The 24,183-nt window shown below is 47.8% G+C and overlaps 1 protein-coding gene across 1 annotated transcript in view; it reads right to left on the bottom strand.

The window, feature by feature from the left end:
* Positions 1–2,574: 2,574 nt before the first annotated feature.
* Positions 2,575–24,183, bottom strand: part of CRABP1 (cellular retinoic acid binding protein 1) — a 37,422-nt gene continuing 15,813 nt past the window's right edge. Inside the window, exons 3-7 of the mRNA XM_079128946.1 lie at positions 10,516–10,593; positions 9,731–9,876; positions 9,022–9,200; positions 6,923–7,036; positions 2,575–2,848 (exon numbers count right to left, since the gene is read on the bottom strand). Coding sequence (XP_078985072.1) covers positions 2,798–2,848; positions 6,923–7,036; positions 9,022–9,200; positions 9,731–9,800 — 414 coding nt within the window. The 5' untranslated portion in view covers positions 9,801–9,876; positions 10,516–10,593 and the 3' untranslated portion in view covers positions 2,575–2,797. The remainder of the gene's footprint in view (positions 2,849–6,922; positions 7,037–9,021; positions 9,201–9,730; positions 9,877–10,515; positions 10,594–24,183) is intronic.

A 24,183-nucleotide genomic window follows, 5' to 3' on the forward strand; every position in this document is an offset into this window, starting at 1 on the left:
ATGGAGGACTTTGAAAACTAGGCCAGAGAATTTAACCTTTCTGCTACAGACAATGGGAACTGCTGAGTAGAGGAGTGAGGACAAGTTTAGAACAAGTTTAGAGTGACAAGTTTAGTTAGATTATCCTGGGACCATGACATTTTGTGTAGGTTTTCATTCTGAGTGTGTGCACTTTACATTACATGTACACACAAATATTATAGGGCTGAAGATTATAGCAGCAATCCCCAAACTGGGTTCCATGGAGCACTAATGTCACATGAGAGGTGTTCTATAAGGGAATGAGAAAAACTGTGCCTTTTACCTGGAAAAATGTTGAAGCAATAAGATTGAAGACAACCAGGCTGCAGCTGATGCTCTCTGTCCAAATGAACTAACCATTGATGCTGTCACCTCATCTTGTTATCCAAATGTACCCACCTGTGCCTGTTGTCTATTAAGCAGATGAAGTACGGCTGGTAGCCTCCTTCCCTCTGCTTTATTCTTCATCCTCCGTGAAGGCTTATCTGAAGGAAACAGGTGATCCATGCAATATGTCATATATAGAGAAGAATATGTTGGAAATAATCTATTTCCAGAGTCAGAAAAGGAGAATGGCTTCCTGCATCCTCTGTACAACTGGGCCCTGTCCTTCATACAGGACCACCACAGTACAGTAGGGAGACGTGGAGGAGACGGTGCAGCAGTGGAAGCAAGGAAGGGGTGTGGACGAAGATGTCTGAGACCTCATTCAGTCCATCTGCAGTAGCCATGAACATCCAGTACCCATGGGGCAGAGGCAACACATCCCAACCTCATCCACCTGGCATGACCTGCTCTGCCCACTTTCTCTTGTGTGGCCATCTTGGTCCCCCCACTTCTAAACCTAGTACATTCCCATGCAGGGGGCCCTCTGTGTTGCTGTCCTCCACACCCTATACCAACCAAGGATCTGCCATCCTTAGAGGTCCTGCTCTACCTCCCTCCCCCAGTAAGATCCAGGTGACTCCTCCACCCCTCCACACTCTGCCACAATGTATTCATAAACTTGTACAGCCACTGAGTGTGGATTTGGCTATGTGTGGGAAGGAATCTAGCCTGAAAGGAGAAAACAGCAGAATGGAGGGATTGTATGGTATCTGTACCTCCTGGTCTCCTCAGAAGCTGAGAAGCTATTTTCTTTCTTTTCTATTTAATATTTTTTTAGTTGTAGATGGAAACAATACCTTTATTTTACTTATTCATTTTTAGGTGGTGCTGAGGATCAAACCCCATGCCTCACACGTGCTAGCTAGGCAGGTGCTCTACCACTGAGCCACAACTCCAGCCCGAGGAGCTGTTTTCGTAAGGGACTTTGGGAGGTTCTGGACATAAGTAGAGGTTCCTTATGGCCTGAGGAGAAAGTGTAGCCCAGTGTCAGACTTTCTCCTGACTCTGATGCAGAATTCAGTCCCACTTGACACACCAGGGCATGGTGGCTTTGGGACCGTGGGAGGCAGTTCCTTATGGATGGCCAGTGGGGGGCGGGGGGCATCACAGCAGAAGCAATACAAAGAGCCCCAACAAGCAGGCATAGTGAGATGCGTGAGATCCCTCTCCACAGTTCCAGATGTATGCAGTAGTCCTGGAGGGGGCAATGTCCCAGGAGCACAGTAGGGCTCTGGGCTGGGGAAGTGTGAGGACTCAGGTAATGTGTCCTCACTCACTCAGGTGGTGCTCCTGAGCTTTAGGTGTCTGCCTCACCGAGTGTGAGCTCTTTGAGGGTCTTCTGGCCTTGCCCAGGCCCAAATACTCTGACCCAGCTTAACCAGGAGACCACATGTCTAGAATGGCAAGGAAAGAAGCCAGGCATGCAGTATAAATGAGGGCAGGCCCAAGTGGGAGCAAGGGGAAGCAAAGGGTTCACGTTCTGTCTAAAAAGGGACTACTCTCTTGCTCTTCACATTCTAGTTGGATTTAGTCAATGGCTAAGATAGGTAAAGACTGATAGGTGGGAGGTCAGGATACTTATCCCCTCTTTCCAAGTCACTTCTCCCCCAACCTCATACACTGGGCCATGATTTTTGACAGTGGCTGTGTTCTCCATGTATTGCCACAGCTCCTGCAGGGCAATCTATCTCCCAGGTTACTGCTCCCATGGTTTGGTGACCCTGCTACCCCTGTATCTTCAGGTCAAGGAGTGGTAAGGGCTTCTCCTGTTGCTAGTCTCTGGGTGCCTCACCATCCTTTGTTGATTCTTTTCATTCTGACCTTGTTAATGTTCATGCAAACAGTCCCTTCCTTGTGATTTCTCCTCAATTAAGCCTTTTGAATGTGCCCTTTCCTGCCTCGAACCATCAGTAGAAACTATTTCACTTAAAAAACAAAATGAGGTCTAGTCACAGCTGGATCTATGGCCTGGACCCTGCTAGTCTGTGGGAGCTTAGTTTGTGACTGCTGATGCACACTCAGAGCTCAACACCTAGGCCAGCGGGCTCAAGCTCAAGCTAAGAACACCACACAGACCAAGGCAGGGCTCGGGGCAGCAGTACACAGTAACTACCACGTTGAAACCAAAGTAGCAGTCTCCAAAAGGAAAGAGGCTCAAGATGTGTCCAACCAGTTTAATGACCGATACAACCATGCAATGCCAACTATGGAGCCCCAGGGGTACAAGAGGCACAGAGATCTTGGGGGGAACACTACAACACTGTCACTGGGAAAATGGGATCACCTAATGCTGATAGGGGGGAGGGTGCCCACTGGCAGCTCAGACCTATGACATATTCCTTGGGGAAAACTGTATCCTGTCCCAAAAGTGGGAACAAGTTGGCTGCCTTCACTCCCGGACATAAATTCTCGTGCAGACCACATCATCGGCGCCGAAGGTCTGCAGAGAAGAAAAGGAAAACCAATCAGTACAGATGCTTGTGCAAAAAATGTTTAAAGCATATTGCTAATAAGGTCAGTTACTGCCCCATTAAAAACTCTTTGTAAGAGACATTCAATTTCCTGTTCTTTGTGCTGATGCTAAGTAAGCACTTAGGGTTTGGGGTTCCTCCCCAAGCTCCTTAATGACAGAGGCAACAGGGGTATTGAATTGTTATACACACTTTCGCTTTGTTTCTGGAACCTATGAATGCTGACATAAGAAATTCAAGTTTTTTCAGTATTAGTTTTGAAGTTAAATTAAAAGGGGAAGAACTTCATATGGGACATTTCTGAAGGGGTTCTGTCTTCTTTCAAACCACTGCAAGAGAGCAAGGGGCTTGAAAAGCTGGGGCCACAGGGTCCAGTGCCAACCAGTGACATGAGATTGCTTTGGAGACAGAATAGGATTGATTTTCAGGAAGCAGCTATCAAGCCCGGGAGATAGACTTCAATGTGTAAGTACAACAGGCCCCTGTATCCACAAGTTCTACATCCTCAAATTCAACCAACTATAGATTGAAAATATTCAGAAAAAAAAAATGCATCTGTACCGAACACAATACACACTTTTCCCCACATCATACTTCCTAAACAATACAGTATAACAGCATTTTACCTAGCATTTATATTACATGAGGTATTATAAGTTATTTAGAGATGATTTAAAGTACACAGGAGGGTTTACCTAGGGCATATGCAAAATACTACACCATAGGGGTGGGTGGGGTGGGGGGAAGGGAAAAAATAACAGAATGAATCAAACAACATTACCCTATGTAAGTTTATGATTACACAAATGGTACACCTTTACTCTATGTACAAACAGAGAAACAACATGTATCCCATTTGTTTACAATAAAAAAAAAAAATACTACACCATTCTACAGAAGGGACTTGAGCATGCACAGATTTGGTATACAAAGGGAGTCCTAGAACCAATCCCCCAATGATGCTGACGGAGAAATGTAACTCAAGTCACCTGCAAGCTAAAAAATTGGTCTCAGCTGCAAAAGCACAGCATTGGCACCCTGACCCAATCTCCAACTCGCAGCTGGTTAAACCTGGGCAATTCTCTTCCTCTGTAGGGCTTGTGTGGGCAGACAATAAGGTGGTGTTGAGTGGAGGGGTGGACTTGAACAAGATGATCCCAAAGGCTCTTTCTAGCTAAAATTCTATGGCTCTTTGTTAGTTTGTTTGCTGTTGGGAAGACACGAATCATTCCGCAGACAGAGAACATTTTTCTTCTGGCTCCTGAAATGATATTGCCCATAAGTAAGCTGTCTCAACTTTTCCAAAAACTAGCAATTACTCACATGCCTGTTCTTCAGGGCCTCTCGCAGGCAGTCAGAATAGAGAAAGTAGTGTGTATGTTCAAAAACCAAAACCTCCCCAGGTCAGCAAGCCTGATGTAGGTATGTTTGTTTGCAGATGTAAAATTATCCGCTGGAAGGTCCTTATCTATCAGATTCTCACACTGGCCTGAGACTCAAAAGCTAAAACCACTAGACTAAGAGTGTAGTTACCCCAGGGTCTTCAGGATCAAAACCTTTTCTTTTTAATCCACATAGTAATTTTACAGTTAAGGGATATATGTCTCAGATTGGTCATGAAATGCTCTCAGAGAGCATTTGCTGGGGCATTATCCCAACACATATGCTTCAGAACAATACTTCTAGTCCTTACCAGGAAGCAAATGACCAAATGATCACACTAGGGATCCTCTGAATTCACTTACCCACTCTGGACAACTACTCTCTTTCCCTAGTAGTGAGGAATGGGGATGATGCTGTGTGCTGGGGGTGTGGAGGTGGAGTTCCCAACATAAATCTACTTCTCAGATGTTTGGACCCCACAGACCATGTTGGTTTTCCAGAACTCTGTGGCCATGGAGTATCAAATGGAATGCCAAAATTTAGGAATCTAACTCTTCACCCATGTAGTAACTATTCTGGCTCTCTGATAGCTCACCCAGGCTAACAGATGGCTTCATGACACTAGAAAAAATCCCACTTCCAGCCACATTTGAACTGGCCTTTTCAGCTGACAAGCTATGCTTGGAGGCTCCTGAAAGAAATTCTCTATAAAATATTCCAGAGCAGTTTGAAGGAGTATACTCAGTTTTCAAAGAAACACAACTTACAGCTCAGGGGCAATTTATGGTTGGCACTGGGAGAGTTCATTTCAACTTCACCAGAATAATTTGCCTCTTGTTATATGGAGATTGCATCTCCTGATGTTTTGGATTTATTCATGATAATAACTCTTGAAACAAAAGCCCACATTTCAGATCCCAAATGTCAAGAATTAATGCTCCCTTTGAGGCTTATATAGGTTTGCTGAGCCAGGGAAGGATGCTGGAGTGGAACTGTAGTGTGTGTGGGGGGGATGGGGAATTTAGAGGTACAGTCCTTCTGGCAGAATTTGGTCTGTGACTGGCTGCTCAGGTACTGCAAAGGTTAATAAAATCACACCTTCTCAATGCAAACTGATCTTGCTTAACCCTTGGCTACACTTCCAAACCCTTAAAATCATCTGCTCTTTGCTGTCTCTGGTCCCGGTAAACCACATGTGCCTTTTCTCCTAGGTTTCCAAGTCTCAGCCTCAAATTGCTCCCCAACCCCATCAAGTATTCCTTCCCTGGAAACATTAACCAGGTCGCAAATTAAGCCAGTCCTTTCTCTATGGAAGGAAAAAAAGCACGCTAAATCATCCCAGCAGGACAAGAGGGGAGAAAGAGGAAGAGATATCAAGCAGCTTCAGTTAAAGTAATAGAGACAGCTCAATTTAGGGTCCTCTTGTAGAACAAACATATAATTTCAGGGATAAGAGGGACCCTCAGGGAACAGGAATCAGCTCAACCCCTCATTTTACAGCAGAGGGACTGAGCTTGGGAAGGGGAAGGCAATGCCTAGGTCACACAGGGAGTCTGTTCCATTCCCAGGACATTTTGCCATCTCCTATTGCCAGTATTTTGAGATGACATTCACTAAGATGGGGCACGTGGGCCTTAGAGGGGAGATGTTCATAAAATGTCTTCTGGAGAACAAAGGATATAAATTCCTTGTTACTTGCAATGGCTCTTCCTTTTTCTAGTCTTGGGGGTGGGGTGGTTGCATGAAGTTTGATCAGTCCTGAAACACAAAGTGCTTCCTGGGGGAGTAGCATGGGGGCAGTTTGTCTTCCCAACCTTCCTTTTATCCTCCACCTTAAAAAGGGTAGAGGAGGTGGGTGATTAAGCTACAGGGATTTCTAACCTGGCCTCATTAGGTAAGTTTTGTTTGGCTGGGGGTGTTTAAATGTTTCAATCTGCATACTTTTAAAGTAGACTTCACCTTCTGCAGTTCTAAAAGCCCTGTCCATCCACACTGTTACATTCAGACATTTTCCAGATTAGCATTACTTTGCCTGTCTCCCAAATGCCATAGGATTTTGTAAGTCTGGGGGTAAAAAAGTTCTTTATGGCTTTGAGTGTTGACTTGATACAAATTTCTGAAACCTTTCCCAGCCAGCAAATGGATGAGAAGGTGTGTGTGTGTGTGGGGCGGGGGGGGATCCCTTCTGCGGTATGATCCTGGGGGACCTCACAAAGCCCAAGTATCTGAGTCAGGCTGGAGGGAAGTTGGCTTAAAAGAAGTCATCCGCCCACTGCCCCAGGAACAAAGCAGTTTGGATAGTGGCAGGCACTCCAGTCCATTTCTAGCCCCTATTCTGCTGCTTCTCTCTTCTGCCAACCATTTAACAATGATTTCCTCTGACCTAAGCTGTCATCTTGGGCTTTCTGCTCCAATTTTAACACAGGGGTCTGGGGATGTAGCTCAGTGCTATATAGAGATGTTGCCTAACAGTGAGGTCCTAGGTTCCACCCCAGTACTGCAAAAATAGAAAAAGAAAAATGAAAACGCATACATTTTAATCTGGGGCAAATGTCTTTCTTTGAATGGGCAACATGTTTGTGAGAACAACATGTTTGTGTGGCCCAGTTCAGGATCATTTGGGGAACTTTGGGATCATTTCAAGGTCAAAGGGCCCTCACCAGGATGAGCTCGTCGTTGGCCAGCTCGCGGGTCCAGTAGGTTTTGGGGCCATCCCCCTCAAGAAGAGTTTGCGTGCAGTGGATTTTGTTCTCGTTCTCCCAAGTGGCTAAACTCTGCAGGCAGGAAAACCATTAGTGACATTAATTACAGTCTCAGCAGCGGGAGCAGAGACAACAATGAGCACCGGAGAATAATTGCTGCGCAGAGAAGCAACACATGGTCCTTGTCAGAAGCGCACAGAATCTTCTCTGCTGAGCTACATAAAGTCCAAATGCAGAGGGCTGGACACAGATTTTATGGGGTATAAAATACACCTTGTATCACACATACATACACACAGACTCACTCAAGCAGCAAAGCCTTAGACATGCCTTATATCTCTAGAAATAAAATTCAGAGCAAGCAATTGATTTTTTTTATGTCAAAATAGACTACCTCTTCAAGCAATTTGAATTTTAAAGGCAAGAAGCTTCACATTAGAACCACAAAATTTTTACAACAGTTAAGACACCATATTTAAGCACATCCATAGCCAGCAGATCAGGAGCAGGATTTCCAGTACAGGTTTTGGGATAACGCTTTCCTTTCTGTTTGCACTCCTCATCAGATGTAGCACACAGCCTCTTTTTATAAACCTGGGTGTCTCTGGCTCTGAGGATAAAAATGCTTCCACTTTGCAGGTTACAACCTTCTAGAAAATTTTTTTAAATCAAACTGATCTGAAGGTTCTTCATGCTATTGGAGGGGAGGCAAAAGGGGTGGGGGGATTCTCTGCAGCAAAGTATGGTAGAGCTGGGCTGGGGAAGTACTGAATGTGCACATGATTGCTTTTTAACTAACACATGGACACATTCATTAGGCACGGTGGGGTGGGAAGAGAAGGGGCCAGGAGATAAATAAAGTCCTGCTCTCCAGGTTGTTGTATGAACCTTTGATTTTTTTTTTTTTTTTAATCAGAATTACTCTCTGTGGCAGCAGCTACCACGGTTGTCCCCAAATTGAGCCCTATTTATTGTCAAGCCTTCTCCCTAAGATTTCCAGCCCTTTGCTCTTTGTCCTGATCTTTGGTTTTTATAAACAATGTGGTGACTTGGATCTCATATCCTACTGGTTCCAAGCCTGGGTATCACTTTCAGACTATGCCATTTTTGAGGGCCAAAGATTGCTTTGTGCATCCTGCTGGAGGTTGTGGGGCTGGATTTTTTCAGTCCTACTCCCAAGCCTGGTCCAGACTCTCTGGGCACCAGCTCCAAGAAGATGGAAGAAACAATTTCCCACTCTTTGGAATGTTTTTACTTGTTTTCATTTTTAAAAACACCGGAGAAAGTCAGGGAGACAGATATTCTGTCACTTACTTAAAATAAGTGGCAGCCACAGTGATTATTTTTCCATCTGCTTAACCAAATGCAGTTTTTAGCCCATGCAAAAAAAAAAAAAAAATGTACAATTGTTCATCCCTGGGGTCGGTGTTCAGAGAGATTAAAAAAAAATATATTAAAAAAATAAAAATAAAAAAAAAATAAAACCCTCTCGCCCTTGAGGACTTAGAGAGGGCACTTAGTCCATTTCCCCAGGCAGAACCTGCGTTGCTTTTGGAAAGATTCTGCCTTTCTCCGACTGAGGGCGGGGAGGGGTGCCGGGCCATCGGGACTGATGAAATTGGATCCAGAGCTTTCCCAGACGGCCCAGGGACCCAGGGGGCGGGACAGGAGAGCTGCTGTTCCACCTGCGGCAGGAAACATGGCAGCAGCGCTGCCAGGCAGCCAGGAAGCCCCTGCAACCTCCTCCTCCCGGGCGGCCTGCTTTTGCGCGGAGAGTGCCCCAAACCGCTGCAAAAGTCACAGCTGGGAACTCTGAGCAATCCACAGCCCGCGCTTTAGGCGCGCCTGTTAGCACCTCAGGGTGGTTGAAGGATGGATTGGGAGGTGAGGCAGAGCATTTTCTTTCGGGTCCTGGGTTACACAAACCCTCTCTGCAAACAGTACGAAAGCGCGCTGCAAGCTGCAAAGAGGCATAGGTTTCTGAGTTGGCGGGGAGGGGGCGAAATAAGGGGGGCCCGCGGGAACCCGGGAACACTGCGTGGGCTCTGAAACCTCACCCTGCACTTGCGTCCATCCACAGTCTCCTCCTCGAAGCCTTCTCCGACCTTGAAGTTAATCTCAGTGGTGCGCACCGTGGTAGAAGTCTTGATGTAGAACTGATCCCCGTCCTGGCGGATCTCCACGTGCGGCTTGGACGCAGCGGCCACTGCCACCTTCCTCAGCATGGCGTTCACACCTGCTCAGGAAAGGGCGCGTGCACCACCGTCTCGGGTCACAGGATCTCACCATCCGCCCATCGTCCGCGGACCTGTTGGGCACTTCCCTAAACCTCTAACTTTACAGGCCTTAAAACTACCTGTCCTCGGCCCTGAATTTCGAGATGAGAAACAGATTCAGGAATGGTAAGTGGCTTTCCCAGAGTCACCCAGTGAACTCGCTGCAAAGCCTAATCTCTAATTGAGTCCCCAAATTTCAAGACCCTAACCCTCCTTGCACTCCAGTAGTCGTTCCTGGTTATGATCTAGCGCGAGATACAGGCGGAACCGTCGGGTAAGGCGCCACACTCCAGCAAACGTTTTCCTGAACTAGGTTCCCTGGCACTACTCGCCCCTGTGAGGCGGGATGCGCATAAGAGATGAAAGCGATTTATCGCTTCACGGATTCTCTTCTGCCTGGGGCTCCCCAATGTGCACCCTCACTGGGTCCCGGACGCCGCACCTCGAAGTCGCTTTTCCCCGTCGGGGCGCGCCCTTCTCCCCAGCTTACCCAGCGCCTTGAGGAGCTCGTCGAAATTCTCACTGCTACGCATCTTCCAGGTGCCGGCGAAGTTAGGCATGGTGGCGGCGGCGGCGGCGGCGGCGCTAAGGTAGCGGCAGGCACGGACAGCGGCGGCGCAGCGGGCACTGTCGGAGCTGCAAGGCGGAGACTGGTGTTTTGCGCCCAGCCGCGCGCGCCTTGAGTCACTGGGAGAGCGCCCCCCCCACCCACGTCTGCTCGGCCCCGCCCCCACCCCCCGCCGCCCGCACTCAGTGTGATCCCAACTCCCCGCCCAACCGTGCCCCCACTCCGCCCCTCGGCGGCCCAGCCTCCGTTGGTGCAGGCCTGAAACGGGTTATCCGACTAGGGGGCACCTCTGCCACCCCCAGGCCACCCCTGCCCTGTTTTAAAATGAGTGGTAGAAGGTTTGAAGAAACAAGACTGACCGTTGTCGAAGCTGGGCGGTGAGAATTTGACATCATTCTACTTTTGTATATGTTTGAAAATATCCATTCCATAAAGTTAAACTGGGTAGTGGGGCCATCAGAGGATAGGTGCCACTCTCTTCCCATTCAGTCCTGCCTTCTGGGTGTCACCAGACAGTTGGGTCCCCGCCCTTCCCGGGTGTGGGATCCTATTCTACAGCCCCACCACATACCTCCCCCACCCGCCACAAGACCGTGAGAATGAGTGGCGGGAAAGCCCCAACCCCCACCCCACCAGCCTGGGCACTACTGTTCAAAGCTCACGCGAGATTGTTGCTCCGCGTGTGTTCTTAGGGCAGGCCATCATACCTTTGTCGTTTGCTCCAGACAGAATTTGAGTCGGGAGGAGTGGACTGAATGAACTCCAGAACACAGGATGATTTCGTCCTGTTTTGCAGAAAAGTGAGGCTTTGCACTATGCAGGCAGGTTGGGAAGACCAAGCAGAGGAAGACTCCTCCCTTCTCCTTTTTCTCCCAAATATGTACCATGCTTAAAGTCCCCTCATTGTCTCTAGCAAGGGAGTACAAACCCTTTCCCCGCTGTTCTCACAGCTCTTCACTGCAGACCTCAAATTTTCCTTCCAGTCGTCTGTACACCTCAGCCAAACTGCAAAACTCAGGATTCTAGAGCCTGCTATGCATCTTTCCATCTCTAAGCCTTTGTCTACGATGTGCTCTCTCCCTGGAATGCCCTTTTCCTCTTCAGCTTAATAAAACCTTTCTCATTCATCAAAGCTCATCTTTTTTTTTTTTTTTTTTTCCGGTGCTGGGGATCAAACCCAGGGCCTTGTGCTTGCAAGGCAAGCACTCTACCGACTGAGCCATCTCCCCAGCCCAAAACCCATTTTTATGCCATCTCTTTTGTAAAATTTGTTACCTAATCAAATGTGAATATTTTTCTTTGAACTTACACATCCTTTTTGGTTCTGCTCTTATTTAGGTCTTAACTCTGCTGTAATCTGAATTTCTAGAGGACAATGATTAGGTCTGTCAATGTCTCCTCCCTAGCTCAGGCCCCATCATATTGAGAAGGGCTCAATAACTATGCATTGATTTGAGAAGGATGTAAGTGTTCCATGGCCCAGAGGTAGTGTGGGGATGAAGATTCCCCAAGGGCCTGGGGGTAATCTGTGTGAAATGCTTGCTGAACAGGGCCCTGGACTTCTGGACATGACTGGGTCTAGTCTTCTGCCCAGAGGCCCTAAGGAGCTAAGAAAGCACTGAAGACAAGAGCATGGAAAGGGACAGACACCAACTGGAAAGGAGTGTGGCCAGGTCTGTCTTTATGCACATGCAACTGGTGTAGTCACACAGGACCATGGACTTAGAAGGCCCTGGTGGTTGGATTGGAAAATGGAAAAGCAGGAATGCTCTGCAATTGCCATTTTGGAATTCTTAATGAATTTTGAAAAGGGGTCCTTCTCATTTTGCACTGGCATATGCAAATTAAATACCTGGTCCTCAATGTGGGAGGTAGAGGATAGGGCTGCCGTGGAATCATACCTGCTTAACAGAAGGTCTAGTATCTCTGCAGTGAGGGGACATAACAGGAGTGCCATCCAGCTAAAGCAGGTATCCACCCCCAACCAACATACCTCCAGTAAGGGGTCAATCATCTCAAGCCAGTGAGGAGGGACTGGGGCAGTGACAGGAGAAGGGCAACAAAATTAGGAATTAGTACCATAGTTAATACCCAGGAAAAGTCTGTGAAGATAGCTATGGAAGAGACATGAAGGTGATTGGCAGGTCTTGCAACAAAGGCACTTGGTGGACAAAGCGGGAAGTAGGGAGAGCGGAGGGAATAGGGAGGGAGTCATGGTAATAGAAAAAATGGTGCAAGATAGGCCAGATGAAGGAGTCTACCCCCAGGTTGGTGCCATCATGGCAGGAGGGCAGTGATGTTTTTGTCCAGGCACAAAATGAGAGCAGGGGCAGGGGCAGGGTCCAGGAGGGAGGAGGGCACAGCCAGTTCAGCATTAGAGTGCAAGTTGGTCTGCAGTCTTTATCTGCCCACTATTGTTGCCAGTGGAAATCCAGAGGTGACAGAGGAGGCAGATGTATCAGAAACCCCAAACCTCATCATGTGGTTCATGGGAAAGGAAGGGCAGGCTACCATCACTGGTCTGTCTGCCAGGGAAACCCCAAAGCCAAGAGGGGAACAAAAAATACCACCACCATGGTATTTCTGTGGGCCCAGCCCCAGGATCCGAAGCAAGACCCCTGTTAGACAGAGGAGACCCAGCTCTTGGTATGGACCTCAAAATAGACTGACAGAACCATCTCAAACCCTGTAAGCCTTCCTGTCTTTTCTCTTCCTTTCTTTTACCTTTTTGTTTAGCAACCCTTGCCAACCACCTCTCTGAGGAGGAACTGGGTGCAGCTCTAGGGATAGTAACCAATCAAGATCCAGGTCCTGTCCTGAATGTTTGCTGTTTAACTGGGGGAGAAACCTAGAAACTCTGAGATCACAGTGTGGGTTAGTGCTCAAGGGGCAGGTGTTTAGCCCAGCCTGGGTTGAGCCTTAAGAATGGATGTGGGGCTGGGGTTGTGGCTCAGTGGTAGAGTGTTTGCCTCACACATGTGAGGCACTGGCACTGGGTTTGATCCTTAGCACCACATAAAAAATAAATAAATAAAATAAAGTTAGTGTGTTCATCTACAACTAAAAATATTTTTTTAAAAAGTGGATCTGGAGGACAGAGAGATTGTGTGGTGGGGGAGTGGGGTTTAATCAGAAGAAAAACACGTGCAAGGACCGGGGTTATAAAATGGCTGCATGTGTTTGGGAACTGTATATCTCCCAGCATGGCTAGATTGCATAGTTTGAAGAGGGTGAGGTAGGTGGTGACACTTAGGAGGCAGGCAAAGTCACTCTGCCAAGGACAAAGGGCCACAAATGCAGTGTTCCCAGGTGTGCACAAGGGATTTAAGCAGAGGTAAGCCATGGTCCTGTTACACTTTATGGAAAGTTGCCTTTGCTGCAGTATAGAGAATGGATCTGAGGGACCAACATATTTCTTAGGGGCACAGGGAAGAGGCTGTTGCCCTGAATGAAGCAAGCAGTGGTGATGTTGGCAGTGGACAGAAGAGGACAGGTTAGAGAATGGTGGTTTTCTAAGGCTACTTTGTGCTTTGAGCCAGGCCTTATAAGAGCCTGGGTAGGGGAGGGACTTCTAGAAATTTGACTCCTAGGCATGAATCTGGGAGATTTGGATTCAGGAAGTAAGGCATTAGGGCCCGGGAAGCTGTGTTTGGCAAGTTTTCCAGATGATTCTCCTTGTGCTGGCCCTATTATATTACATGACTGGTAAGGTGGGGAGGTGGGAGCAAGAGGCTAGAGTGACTCACAAATCTCTAGGTTACTTCTCATTTGCTTTATGGGACACATGGGTGGAAGATGAGTTCTGTCTGAGATGTGTTGTCTGGGGTGTCCAGGATCCAGTGGGTAGTGGGAAATGTAGAGTTCAGGACTGAGGTCTGAGTGGAAGACATGTTTGAGAGTCTGCTGTGTCCAGTGAGCAGTTGAAGACTTAAGTGCGAATGAGGTTCCCAGGGACAGGACACTGAAAGAGGAGAGCAGGAGGCCAAGAGTGGAGCTCAGAAATCTCAACATTTAGGAGTGAAGTTCATCATGGGAGATGCAAAGAAAGAGGGAAGGGAGAAGGAGGAAAACCAGAGGGTGATATCTGCCTGTCAAGGGGCACCACATGTTTTAAAAAGGGATGGACCAACAGTAATAAGTGCTCCAAAGAGGTTCATGGAACAAGGGCCCCCAAGTCTCCCCTGGATAAGCAGAAAAACAGTTTTGGTTACTATGGCCAGAGCAGTTTCAGGAGGTGATGAGATCTGAAGGAAGGCTGGGTTGAAATTGGAAATGAAAGTGAAATTGGAGTAAAAAAATGTAGATGTCCCTTTTGAAAAGCATGTAGAGGATAGGAGAGATCAGAAGCTATGAGAGAAAGTAGCATCAAAGGACCATTTGGACCACTTGTTTGCTTGCATTTCAGAGAGAAGAGATTTGAATGAAGGCAAAGACTAAAGGAAAGGTGGAAGAGGCAGGAGAAACAGGAGATGGGCATGGGTAGGAGGGGTGGGGGCAGAGGAGACTCAGAGTGCAGGTGGAAGTGTCTGTCTTCCCAGGAAGGGAAGCAGAAATTAAGGGAGTTCCTGCATATGTCCTCTTCTTCTCCTGTGAAGTGGGAGATGGATCTTCTGCAAAGAATGAAGGGCAGGTTGTGAGGTGGAACTCTTGACAAAACCTTGGAAGAGCCCCTTGTGGAAAGAGAAGAGGTGATTCAGGATGCAGAGAGATGATGCTGGGCACCAGCCAAGTTGCCAGGAAGATGGAAGAGCAGGTCTGGGACTAGCTCCAGCTCTCACCATGGAATATGGTTTTCTCCAGCTGCTCTGGGATGCCAGCACAAAGGTGACATGGTGCTGCTGATCCATTGTGCGTGGTGATAAACTAAACCATGAACTGACAGAAGAGCAGAGCAAATGGCAGTGGTGGCAAGAAAGGGTAGATGTGAAGGGCCTGGGGGCCTGGACAGAAGAAGAGGGAAGTAAAGGCAGGTCAGGGCTTAGTAGCTAGGGAGAGAATGGTGGGGCTCAAAGATCTGAACATGCGGTGGGGTAGAAGGCCTGCTGTGCTGTGGCAGGCAGGTAGGCATGCTCAGAGACCAAGACACTGGAGTTTGGGATAGATGAAGCCATGTTATCCTAAACTTATGTCCTAAGCTTATGTCACTGTGAATTTTGAGGAAAAGGAGTATTGGGTGTGCAGCATTTCCTAAACATACTGAGGTCATGTATGTGGAGTATATGGCAGGACTGGTGTTTCATAGAACCCACTTCAGTCAACTTCACTGAGAGACAGTAGGAGCCATGGAAAGTCTTTAAGGACAAAAGTGACTTGGTCAGATTTTTTTTTTGGTATGTGTGTGTGTTCTGGGGATGGGACCCAGGGCCTCACACTGCCAGGCAAGCACTCTGCCACTGAGCCACGTCCCCAGATTACATTTTAAACAGATCCTCTGGTGGTTTGTATAGAAGGTGGCTTGAAGATTGAGAGTTGATACCTGGAAACCAATGAGGAGTCACAGGAAGGAGAGAAAGAAAGTTTAAGCTTGAAGAGGGACCATATTTGAAAACTATTTAGAAAGCGAAATTCATAGGATGAGGTGACCGATTCGAAGTGAAGGAGGTGGAAGAGGAAGAGAAATAGTTACTGGATTTCTAGGTGGAATCGGCATGGAAGATGAGACCACCAGGAAGTGGTGGTTGCAGTTTCCTAAGGAGGATACTTAGTTCTGCCCTTGGGTATAATAGCTTTGAGGTTCATGGGGGCAAACAGATGGAACTGTTCAAAGTGTGAACTCCAGTGATGTATCAGGAAGGAGTACCCTGGAAAACCTTGAGGACAAGGGCGTTGATTTGACACATTATGGGACTTCAGATCTAGAGAGAGAACCTGGTATAGGATGGTAATATAGATCACACAACATTTGAATTTGGGAAGTTACTTCAAACTTCAAAATAGATCTCTGATGGGGCAATGGGAGACCTGGTGACAGGGGCTTGGCATTCCAAATCTAATTCAGATGCCACTTGTTCTGAGAGCTTGTTAAGTTTGGGGATCAGACCTGAAGCCCTTATTGTTCACTCAAGAAGATTCAACTGGTACAAGGCACGGTGGCACACGCCTGTAATCCCAGTGACCCCGGAGCCTGAGGCAAGGGGATCGCAAGTGTGAGGCAAACATGGGAAGCCTAGTGAGACCCTGTCTCAAAAAATAAATAAATAAAGAGGGCTGGGGATGTAGCTCAGTGGTAGAGTGCCCCTGGGTTCGATTCCTTGAATGGCAAAAAGGAAAAAAAGAGTTTCAACTGGCATTGTCAGGGAGCCAAAGGTCACTCCTTGGCTGAACACAACTATACAGAGTGTCAGTGAATTCTATGTCTGTGGGACTCCAGCGCTTTCCAGGGTGGCCTGTATGTATGCTGTATGCTCAGGATGATATGTACCATGTGCTTACATTTAGAATCTCATTATTGTTTTGGCTGGAAAAGCTGATTTTTGAATCCCTAGAACAAAAAGACTCTTGGAATAAAAAGTCCACATAGCAGCCAAGCACACTGGCATACACCAGTAATCCCAGTAATCCCTTGGGAGACTGAGGTAGGAGGATCACAAGTTCAACACCAGCCTCAGCAACTTAGCAAGGCTCTAAGCAACTTTTGAGACCCTGTCTCAAAATAAGCAATATAAAAGGGCTTGGGATGTAGCTCAGTGGTAAAGCACCTCTGGGTTCAAAACCCAGTAACAAAAAAATAAATAAAAAATAAAATCCACATAGTAGAATACTATGTGCCAAGCATGGAGGTTCAAAGGTGAAACTGAGGTCAGAGGTAAATTGACCCTCCCACGATCAAGAAGGAGTAACATGGGCCAAGGACTCACAGGCTGGTGGGAAAGGCAGAGGCATCGAGATAAAGTTTGGGACAATGTAGTCATGGCTATAAATGGTGAGGCACTTTGGAAGTTCAGGAGACGGGTCTTCTGGCAAGTCTGAACTTCCCAGAGAAGATGGGTTTAAGCTTAAGTAGGGATCTCAAGGATGAACAGGAATTTAACATGCAGACAAAGGGGAAAGGCATTCTGGGTGGGACACTGCAGAGGAGAGAACTGGAGCTGAGCAGGCTCCAAGGCCTCTCTCAGCTCCAATAGGGATAGTCCACAAGGAGCTCTCTGTAGAAGGGACTCTCCTTGAAGTCAGGTGACCTCCCCTTGGGATCCTGGGATCCCAGTCTCCCCTCCTCCCAATAAAAGGGTCTCTCCTCCCCAGCTGGCTGATGTGGCTGTCTCCAGAGGAGCTCAGGCCTGAAACTTCTCTCCAAGACCCCTTTGTTTTCTGGCTGGCTGTCTTCACGGACTCCATGTTGCTAGCTCCTCCCAGGCCGCTGACCTGCATCCCTGTCCAGGACATTTCTGCTGAGCTTTGCTACTTTTGCCTGGAAGCATGCCAGGGTTTCAGCATGCCTGCTCAGGGCTCCTGGCCTGGCCCCACGCCCTTAGGCAGGCCCAATTCATGCTAGAAGAATGGGGGTCAGAGTTCAGTCCCTGAAAGCTGGGGACTCTGAAGAGGGTCCCAGTGGGGGTCTTCAGGGTAGCTTTCTGTAGTGGGGGCTGGGGCCATTGTGTCCTGCCAGGGACACTCTGGGAGTCGGCAAAACAGGACAAGGAAGAGCTAGATTCCTAGGGAAGAGTGGCGTGCAGGCTGCATGCCCTTGCCCTGCTTGGTGGGTTTCTTCTAGGTTAATGGAGTGGAAGAAGCACTGGAATGGGGGTCAGAGGACAGTGAGCATCAGGACTGAGGGAATCTCAGGGACTGGGAAGTCTCTTAGAATAAATACAAGTAATTAACACTTTCTGAGCTTTTACTATGTGCTATGCACTATAGCAAGTGCTTCATAAGTAGTCATTCATTTATTCTTTATCACTGTCCTGTGAGGTGGACATCTGTTTACATGAGGAAACTAAGGCACAAGAGATAAGTACATGCCCAAGAGCCACTCCACAAGGAACACACGAGCTGGGAGGTGAATCCAGGTGGTCTGGCCCCAGAGTCATTCTCTGACCAACCTACTCTGCTGGTTTATTATACAGAAGGGGACCTGGAGGCCAAAAAAGGGGTGTCTGGTCCCAGATAACAGTGGAGCAAGGGCAAGTCCTTGTCCCCTACTGCCAGCCTCAGAGATCTTGAGCTCATGGGAGACTTTTGGAGCTTGGGATGTCTGGCCACCAGAATGCTAGTAAGGACAACTCCCTTAAACCAGGGCCAGGAGAAAGGGATGGGCCAGACCTGTTTTTCTGACCACCTGGACTTTAGTCCTGGGTCACTACTAAGTGACTTCACATCTTGAAGCAAGTCATAATCACTGTGAATCTCAATTTTCTCCTCTAAGATGGGAGTGAAAATACCAGCCACACCTCTTTGAAAGGTGAAAGAAAGCCAATCATGATGGCCCATGCCTATAATCCCAGCTACTGGGGGACTGAGGCAGGAGGATCACAAGTTTGACGCCAGCCTGCGCAACTGAGTGATACCTTGTCTCAAAATAAAATAAGTTTTAGGTGGGCACAGTGGCACATACCTGTAATCCCTGTGACCAGGAGACTGAGGTAGGAATATTGCAGGTTCAAAGCCAGTCTCAGCATTTTAGTGAGATGCTGTCTCAAAATTAAAAATAAAATATAAAAGGGCTAGGGATGTAGCTAGCAAAGCACCCCTGGATTCAATTCCCAGTACCAATAAATAAATAAATAAATAAATAAATAAATAAATAAATAAATAAACAAACAAATAAATAAAAATAAACAAAATAATTTTTAAAAAAGACTGGGGAGGTAACTTAGTGGTAGAGTGCTTGCTTAGCATGTGCAAGGCCCTAGGTTTGATCCCCAGTACTGGAAAACAAAAAAGGTAAAATGAATAAGTGTGGAAACAAAGGATTGTATAGTTATGTCATTAGACTCTATGCTCAACTCATTGCTGATCTGTCCACCTGCTCAAATGGGAGTTCTGTTTTCTCCTTTGGGTTATTTCACTCATTCACCAATTTTTTTTTTAATGTCTATCATGTTCAGTCCTTACAATCCTCAAATACTGTATTCATTTTATAGATTTAGAAACTGAGGGTTGAAGGTAAAATGACCTGCTCAAGGTCACAGAGGGGTAATAGGCAAAGCCAAGATTCAAATCCATGATTGTCTCAATCCTGGATCCGAGCCTTCTAAGAGCTAAGTGAGGCCATTTCCCATTTCCATGGATAGAGGAGTAGCGAAAAGGCAGAGAAGTAAGCAAGCCCTAATAATTGCCTTTTAGCAGGTATAATAAATGAAGAGTGAGAGGTTTAGGAGCAAGAAGGAATGACTGTGCTGGAGTACACCAAGAAGAACTGAGACTCGGAAGACTTGTTGGAAGTCCAGAAACCCACTGAATCAGAATCTGCATTTTAGCAAGTCCCCTAGGTGACCTGTATCATATTTAAAGTTGAGAAGCACTGTTCATAAACTTGGTTGTACAATGAAATCACTTGGGGATGTCAAGCGATTATCAATGATTAGGTACCTCCCCGACAGACCCTGATGTATTAACTCTAAAGTGTGGCTTGGACAATCCAATTAGGAAAAGCCTTCCAAGTGTTTGTAATGCATAGCCACTTTTGAGAACTGCTGGTCTGTTGTAGGTATTTATACTAATTCCCGTTCCCATCAGAAAACTTTTATTAGCAAAGAGAAAACTAGAGTTGGTGGGTCCAGGTGGAACCTCTTCACTCACCACAACTCAGGCTGTCTGGAAGGCGACCTGTGAAAATGATCCTTGACCAGTTAAAGGCACAGTCGGAGACCTGTTTGGTTGAGTTAACAAAAGTTCTAGTCCTCTGATTGTGGCATTGAAGTGCTGGGAGGGACTTAGAAATTGAACCCAATGCCCAAAGATCTTGAGTCAAGACCTGACTGACTTTCATGACTAACATGAAATAATGTATGTGAAAATATGCTGTTAAGGGCAGTGTGTATATTGGACAGATGTTCCTGCTCTGTATACCATTAAGGGCAATGACTATATTATATATACAGCCCATGCACATACTCTCTACATACATATTACATATATCTACCTGAATGTGAAAGTTACATAGACAGGTAGGTCCACAGTTCCTTATTTGAATCCTTGGGGGCCAGATATATTTCACAATTCTAAATTTTGCAGATTTCTAAAACTTATAAACCCCATAATCAAATACCTTAGTATTACCTTAGAGAAATATATGAATAGTTGATAAAGACTTAAACTGGAACCCTATTATGGTTATGAAATCTTCCCCTTTATCCCTGAAAATAATTTTTCTTGAAATTTATTTTATATTAATAGCTCTGTCCCATGCCTCTCCTGTGTGTGTATCTGACCATGCACATGTCCTCTGCGTGTCTGCATTCATAGGTATATCTGGTCTCTGTGTGTTTGCGTCTTCATGCTCTGGAAAGATCTGCGTGTGCCTCTGCATGGGCGGCAATCTCTCTGCCTGCAAGCCTGTATCTTAGGGGCGTGTATTCTTCAGAGCAGACCCAGGACTCCTCTGGGCGACCCTGTCTGGTTCACAGTGTGTCCTTGCTGTGGTCAAACTGGTGGTCCTGAGCTTCAGCCAGGTTCCACTGATACCTCTTTCTGAATCCAGGCCCTAACCATCCTCAGGCCCAGCCTCAGTTCAGAGTCATCCCTCCCAGCACCCTTTATCCTTCATGAGTTCTTTCTCAGTCTCATTGTCTTTCCCTCCACCCCCACTTTCCCCTAACCCCTATCCTTGAACTCTTCACTATCTACTCTGTGAAACCGCACCCCACCCCAGGCAGAATGGAGCATTTCCATCTCCACCCTTCCTCAGCCCTAGGTGACTTATCACCACAAGTGAGTGAAAGCCAGAGAGGGAGGGTCTGCTTCATTTACTGAGCCCTCCAGGTGCCAGGCATTGGGCTGTGTTGCCATTTAATCCTTACAACCATCTAGTGAGGTAAGTGTCCTCGTGGCTGCTTTTCAGTTGTGAGACTAAAGCCCAGAGAGGCTGAGACACTAACCCAAGACCACTCAGCTAGGAGGTGATGGAGCTGGTCGAGAGTCCAGACTCCTTCCATCAGGCCACCTCTTTGCTCCCTTTTGTGGAAGTATGCCTGGTGTGTATATCTGCCTACCCCACTCACCTGTGGGTCTTTTGCAGGCTGAGACTATGACTGATTTGTCTCTACATCCCCAGGGCTCAGAGCAAGCATGGATACCTAGTGGGCACTCCATAAAGGCTTCCTGAATGAATGCCTGCTCTCAAAAATGACAACTTCAGCTTTCATTAGTCTGATTTATACAAGTGCTGGGATCCTCCAGGCTGCAAAACTGGGGAATGGGTGGCTATAATTTATCAGAAAACATGGCAACTGTTCCAGCTTCCTTTTCAGCGCAAAAGGAGAAGGTAAATTGATGGCCAACAGCCCTGCATCAGCTAGGGCCTGCAGTGTTGGATACCCTGATTCTTGCTAACAGTGCAAAGCACGTGACAGGGAGGCCCTCCAACTGTCCCCCACGTGGGCTCTGACTACGACTACCCATCCACCTGCTGCCTGGAGGTGGCCACGGGGGGGTCAGCTGCCTCTCATCGATCGCCCTACTCAGGATGCCAAATGGTGCCTTTGAAAGTCCATAAAGAAAGAGACACTTATTCATCCCTGATCAATCACTTCTTACCGCCCCTTGTGCGGCACGTGCGGGCGCAGCACAATGCCGGCTCGTCACGGGTGCTCAATCACCATTGCAGGATTAATGGCTTTTCGGATGAGTGTAATGCCCACCTCCTTTCCCCTCATCTCCCAGCCAGGCATCTCCAGGACAATGCTGCAGTAGCTGGAGAAGCCCCAAGCTCCCCGCAGCCCTCCTTAATCGAGATTGACGGATGTGGGACGTGTGGTCTATAGAAGCCTCTGGGCTCCTGCAGAAGGCTGAGCCTGCTCCTCCTGGGGGCGGTGGGCAGGACAGCTGCCTCGGCCTTCCCAGATGTCCATGAGAATCCATTCTCATCTGCTGATCAATGAGGCAGCTGGCTGATCCCTGAGAGCTCCACCTGAGGGGCCCCAAGCCTCAGGCCTCCACCAGGCCAGGTCATCAGAACAAATGGCCCCAGCTCAGGAAGGCCTTGGAGCATTAGAGCTGGGCACGTGGGGGCTTGCTACTCCTTGTCTCCCAGTATGAGCTCAGCCTCCCCAAGTTGCCCCCAGCCTGGGCTGTGAGTGATGAAGAGGGTTTTTCTGGCCTATGATGATGATTGTATTAGTGTTGATAACTCAAAAATTAATCATCATAATAAGACCTGCTGGGCTGCTGATTGAAACCGATGACCGCCCCACATTTCAGAGGCACCACGCTTCCTGCTGAGCTGCGATCATGTCCTCATCTTCACGGCTCCCCGAGGCTCTGCAGGATGTGAATATTTAATTAACGTCCCTCTCCTGCTCACTGGAGTGTTTGTAAATATGATTCATGGGCCATATTGTTACCTCAGTTGCATGTTCCCCGCCCCCTTCCGCCAGCCAGCAGCTCAGGGGCAAAGCCAGTTGCCTGGCAGCTTAGCCCCCTCTCACATCACACCAGAATGCCCTTCCAGGATTCAGCATCATTCCAGGTGGCCTTGGATCTAGAGACAGGCCCACCTTCCCTTCCACAGTACAAAGGCAGAAATCAGAGGCCACAGTTCCACCTTGCCTTTGGACCATGGATCCAGCAGTTAGTTAATGGACCTTTGAGGAGGACCCCCCAGGACAGACACCTAACTCAGGCCAGTTGTTCACAGGGTAACTCAGGCCAGTTGTTCACAGGGAATAGGGAATGACCCCAAGGGAAGGTGCACCCCGCCAAACACATACCTCAGAAACAAATACACACAAGAAAACTGGGCAATTACAGTGCATCGTCCCACCATTGAGAAGAAGGCACACACCAAGACTCTGAAGGAAAGGCATCGGACTGGGGAGCGGGAGCTCCAAGTTCTCATCCAGGCCCTGCCACCATTGTGCTTGGCTAGGTCTCTTGGCCTCAGTTTTAGCATCTGCCTTGTGGACAGCATAATACCTATTCTGTTAGACCCACATGGAGATGCTGGGGAACCATAAAATTCTATGCACACTGAAGAAATGGAGCACAGAACCAGGAGGACTGTACAGTGGGGAAACAGGCCCTGAGAGGGGAAGGAACTTGCCTAGAAGCAGTCAGAGCTGGGACTGATGGTGAATCTGCTGCCTTTCAGCTAGGGGCATTTTCTGCAACAGAATGTGGAAATACACTATTTTGTTCTTTCATCTTGATTCCATATTCCTTTTTTGTCATTATAGGGGACTAAGGGAGAGCATTCCTCCCCAATATGCAATAGGCTGGGAATATAAATGGGTTCTCTTAGGGTGCTGCACCTACAGTTGTGGCCAAAGGCTATTGGGCTGTCTGGGAACATCCTGTCTTGGAGATCTACCATGGAAGACTCCGAAGCTGCTTACAACCCAGGCAGGGCTGATCTTACATGCATGAACAGGACCTAGGGACACCGCAGGGAAAGGGCCTCTACTGGATCTCCCAGTCTCCAAATTAGGCAGCTCAGAAACTTGACTGTGGCCTCTCCTGCCTAAAGTCCTGGCTGCAGTGCCCCCAGCTTCAGAATTGAGCCCTCTTCCTGGTCTGCTGCTTTCCACTTTGCCTCATTACCCCCCAAGGCCACTTCGTGATAACCGAGGCCTTTGTCCATTCCTCTTGCTCTGCACTGCTCTCTCCTCTGCCTGACAAAACTCCCTCCTCTCAGTTCAAAACTCAGCTCACGTGACCCCAACTCTGGAGACTTCCCTGATCTTCCAGAACCTTACCTTGCTCTTCATCCCAGATCCCTACCATAACCCCACAGTGCTCACCGTAGGTGTTTGTGTACCTGTCTTCCCCCGAATCTCAGAGCAGCACTGGGCCAGGTACTAAGTCTGGCTCATCTCTGTGTTCAGAGCCCAGCCAAGAGCATGGCACGGAGTGGAGTGACATGGAGCAGCTGGTGTAAGCTGTGCTCTTCCCGCCCTCCCCAGGCCTTTGTTTGCCTTCTCCTCAGGGTTAGGAGACAAGGGGCTCTGGCAGACAGAGAGGCCAGGACTGGGGAGGAGAAGGGAGAAGTGAAGGCAGGAAGCACGGTGCATGGTCCCAGTCCATATGGCTCATCAGTCAGGAGTCCTGGGAGGCCCTGGGATCTGACCAGGATTGCAGGTTCCCCTGGGAATGGGCAGGGGCTGTGTCTGAGGTCTTTGATCATCTGTGTGTCCTACCTTGCCCACAATGAAGAGAAGCAGAAATAAAATGCCAAGAAGTTCTGTGGGGAAGCTGCTTCCACCCAAATGGAAGGTTCTTCT

Source organism: Sciurus vulgaris (assembly GCF_902686455.1).
Source record: "Sciurus vulgaris genome assembly, chromosome: 2".
In the NCBI taxonomy this organism is placed as follows: Eukaryota; Metazoa; Chordata; class Mammalia; order Rodentia; family Sciuridae; genus Sciurus; species Sciurus vulgaris.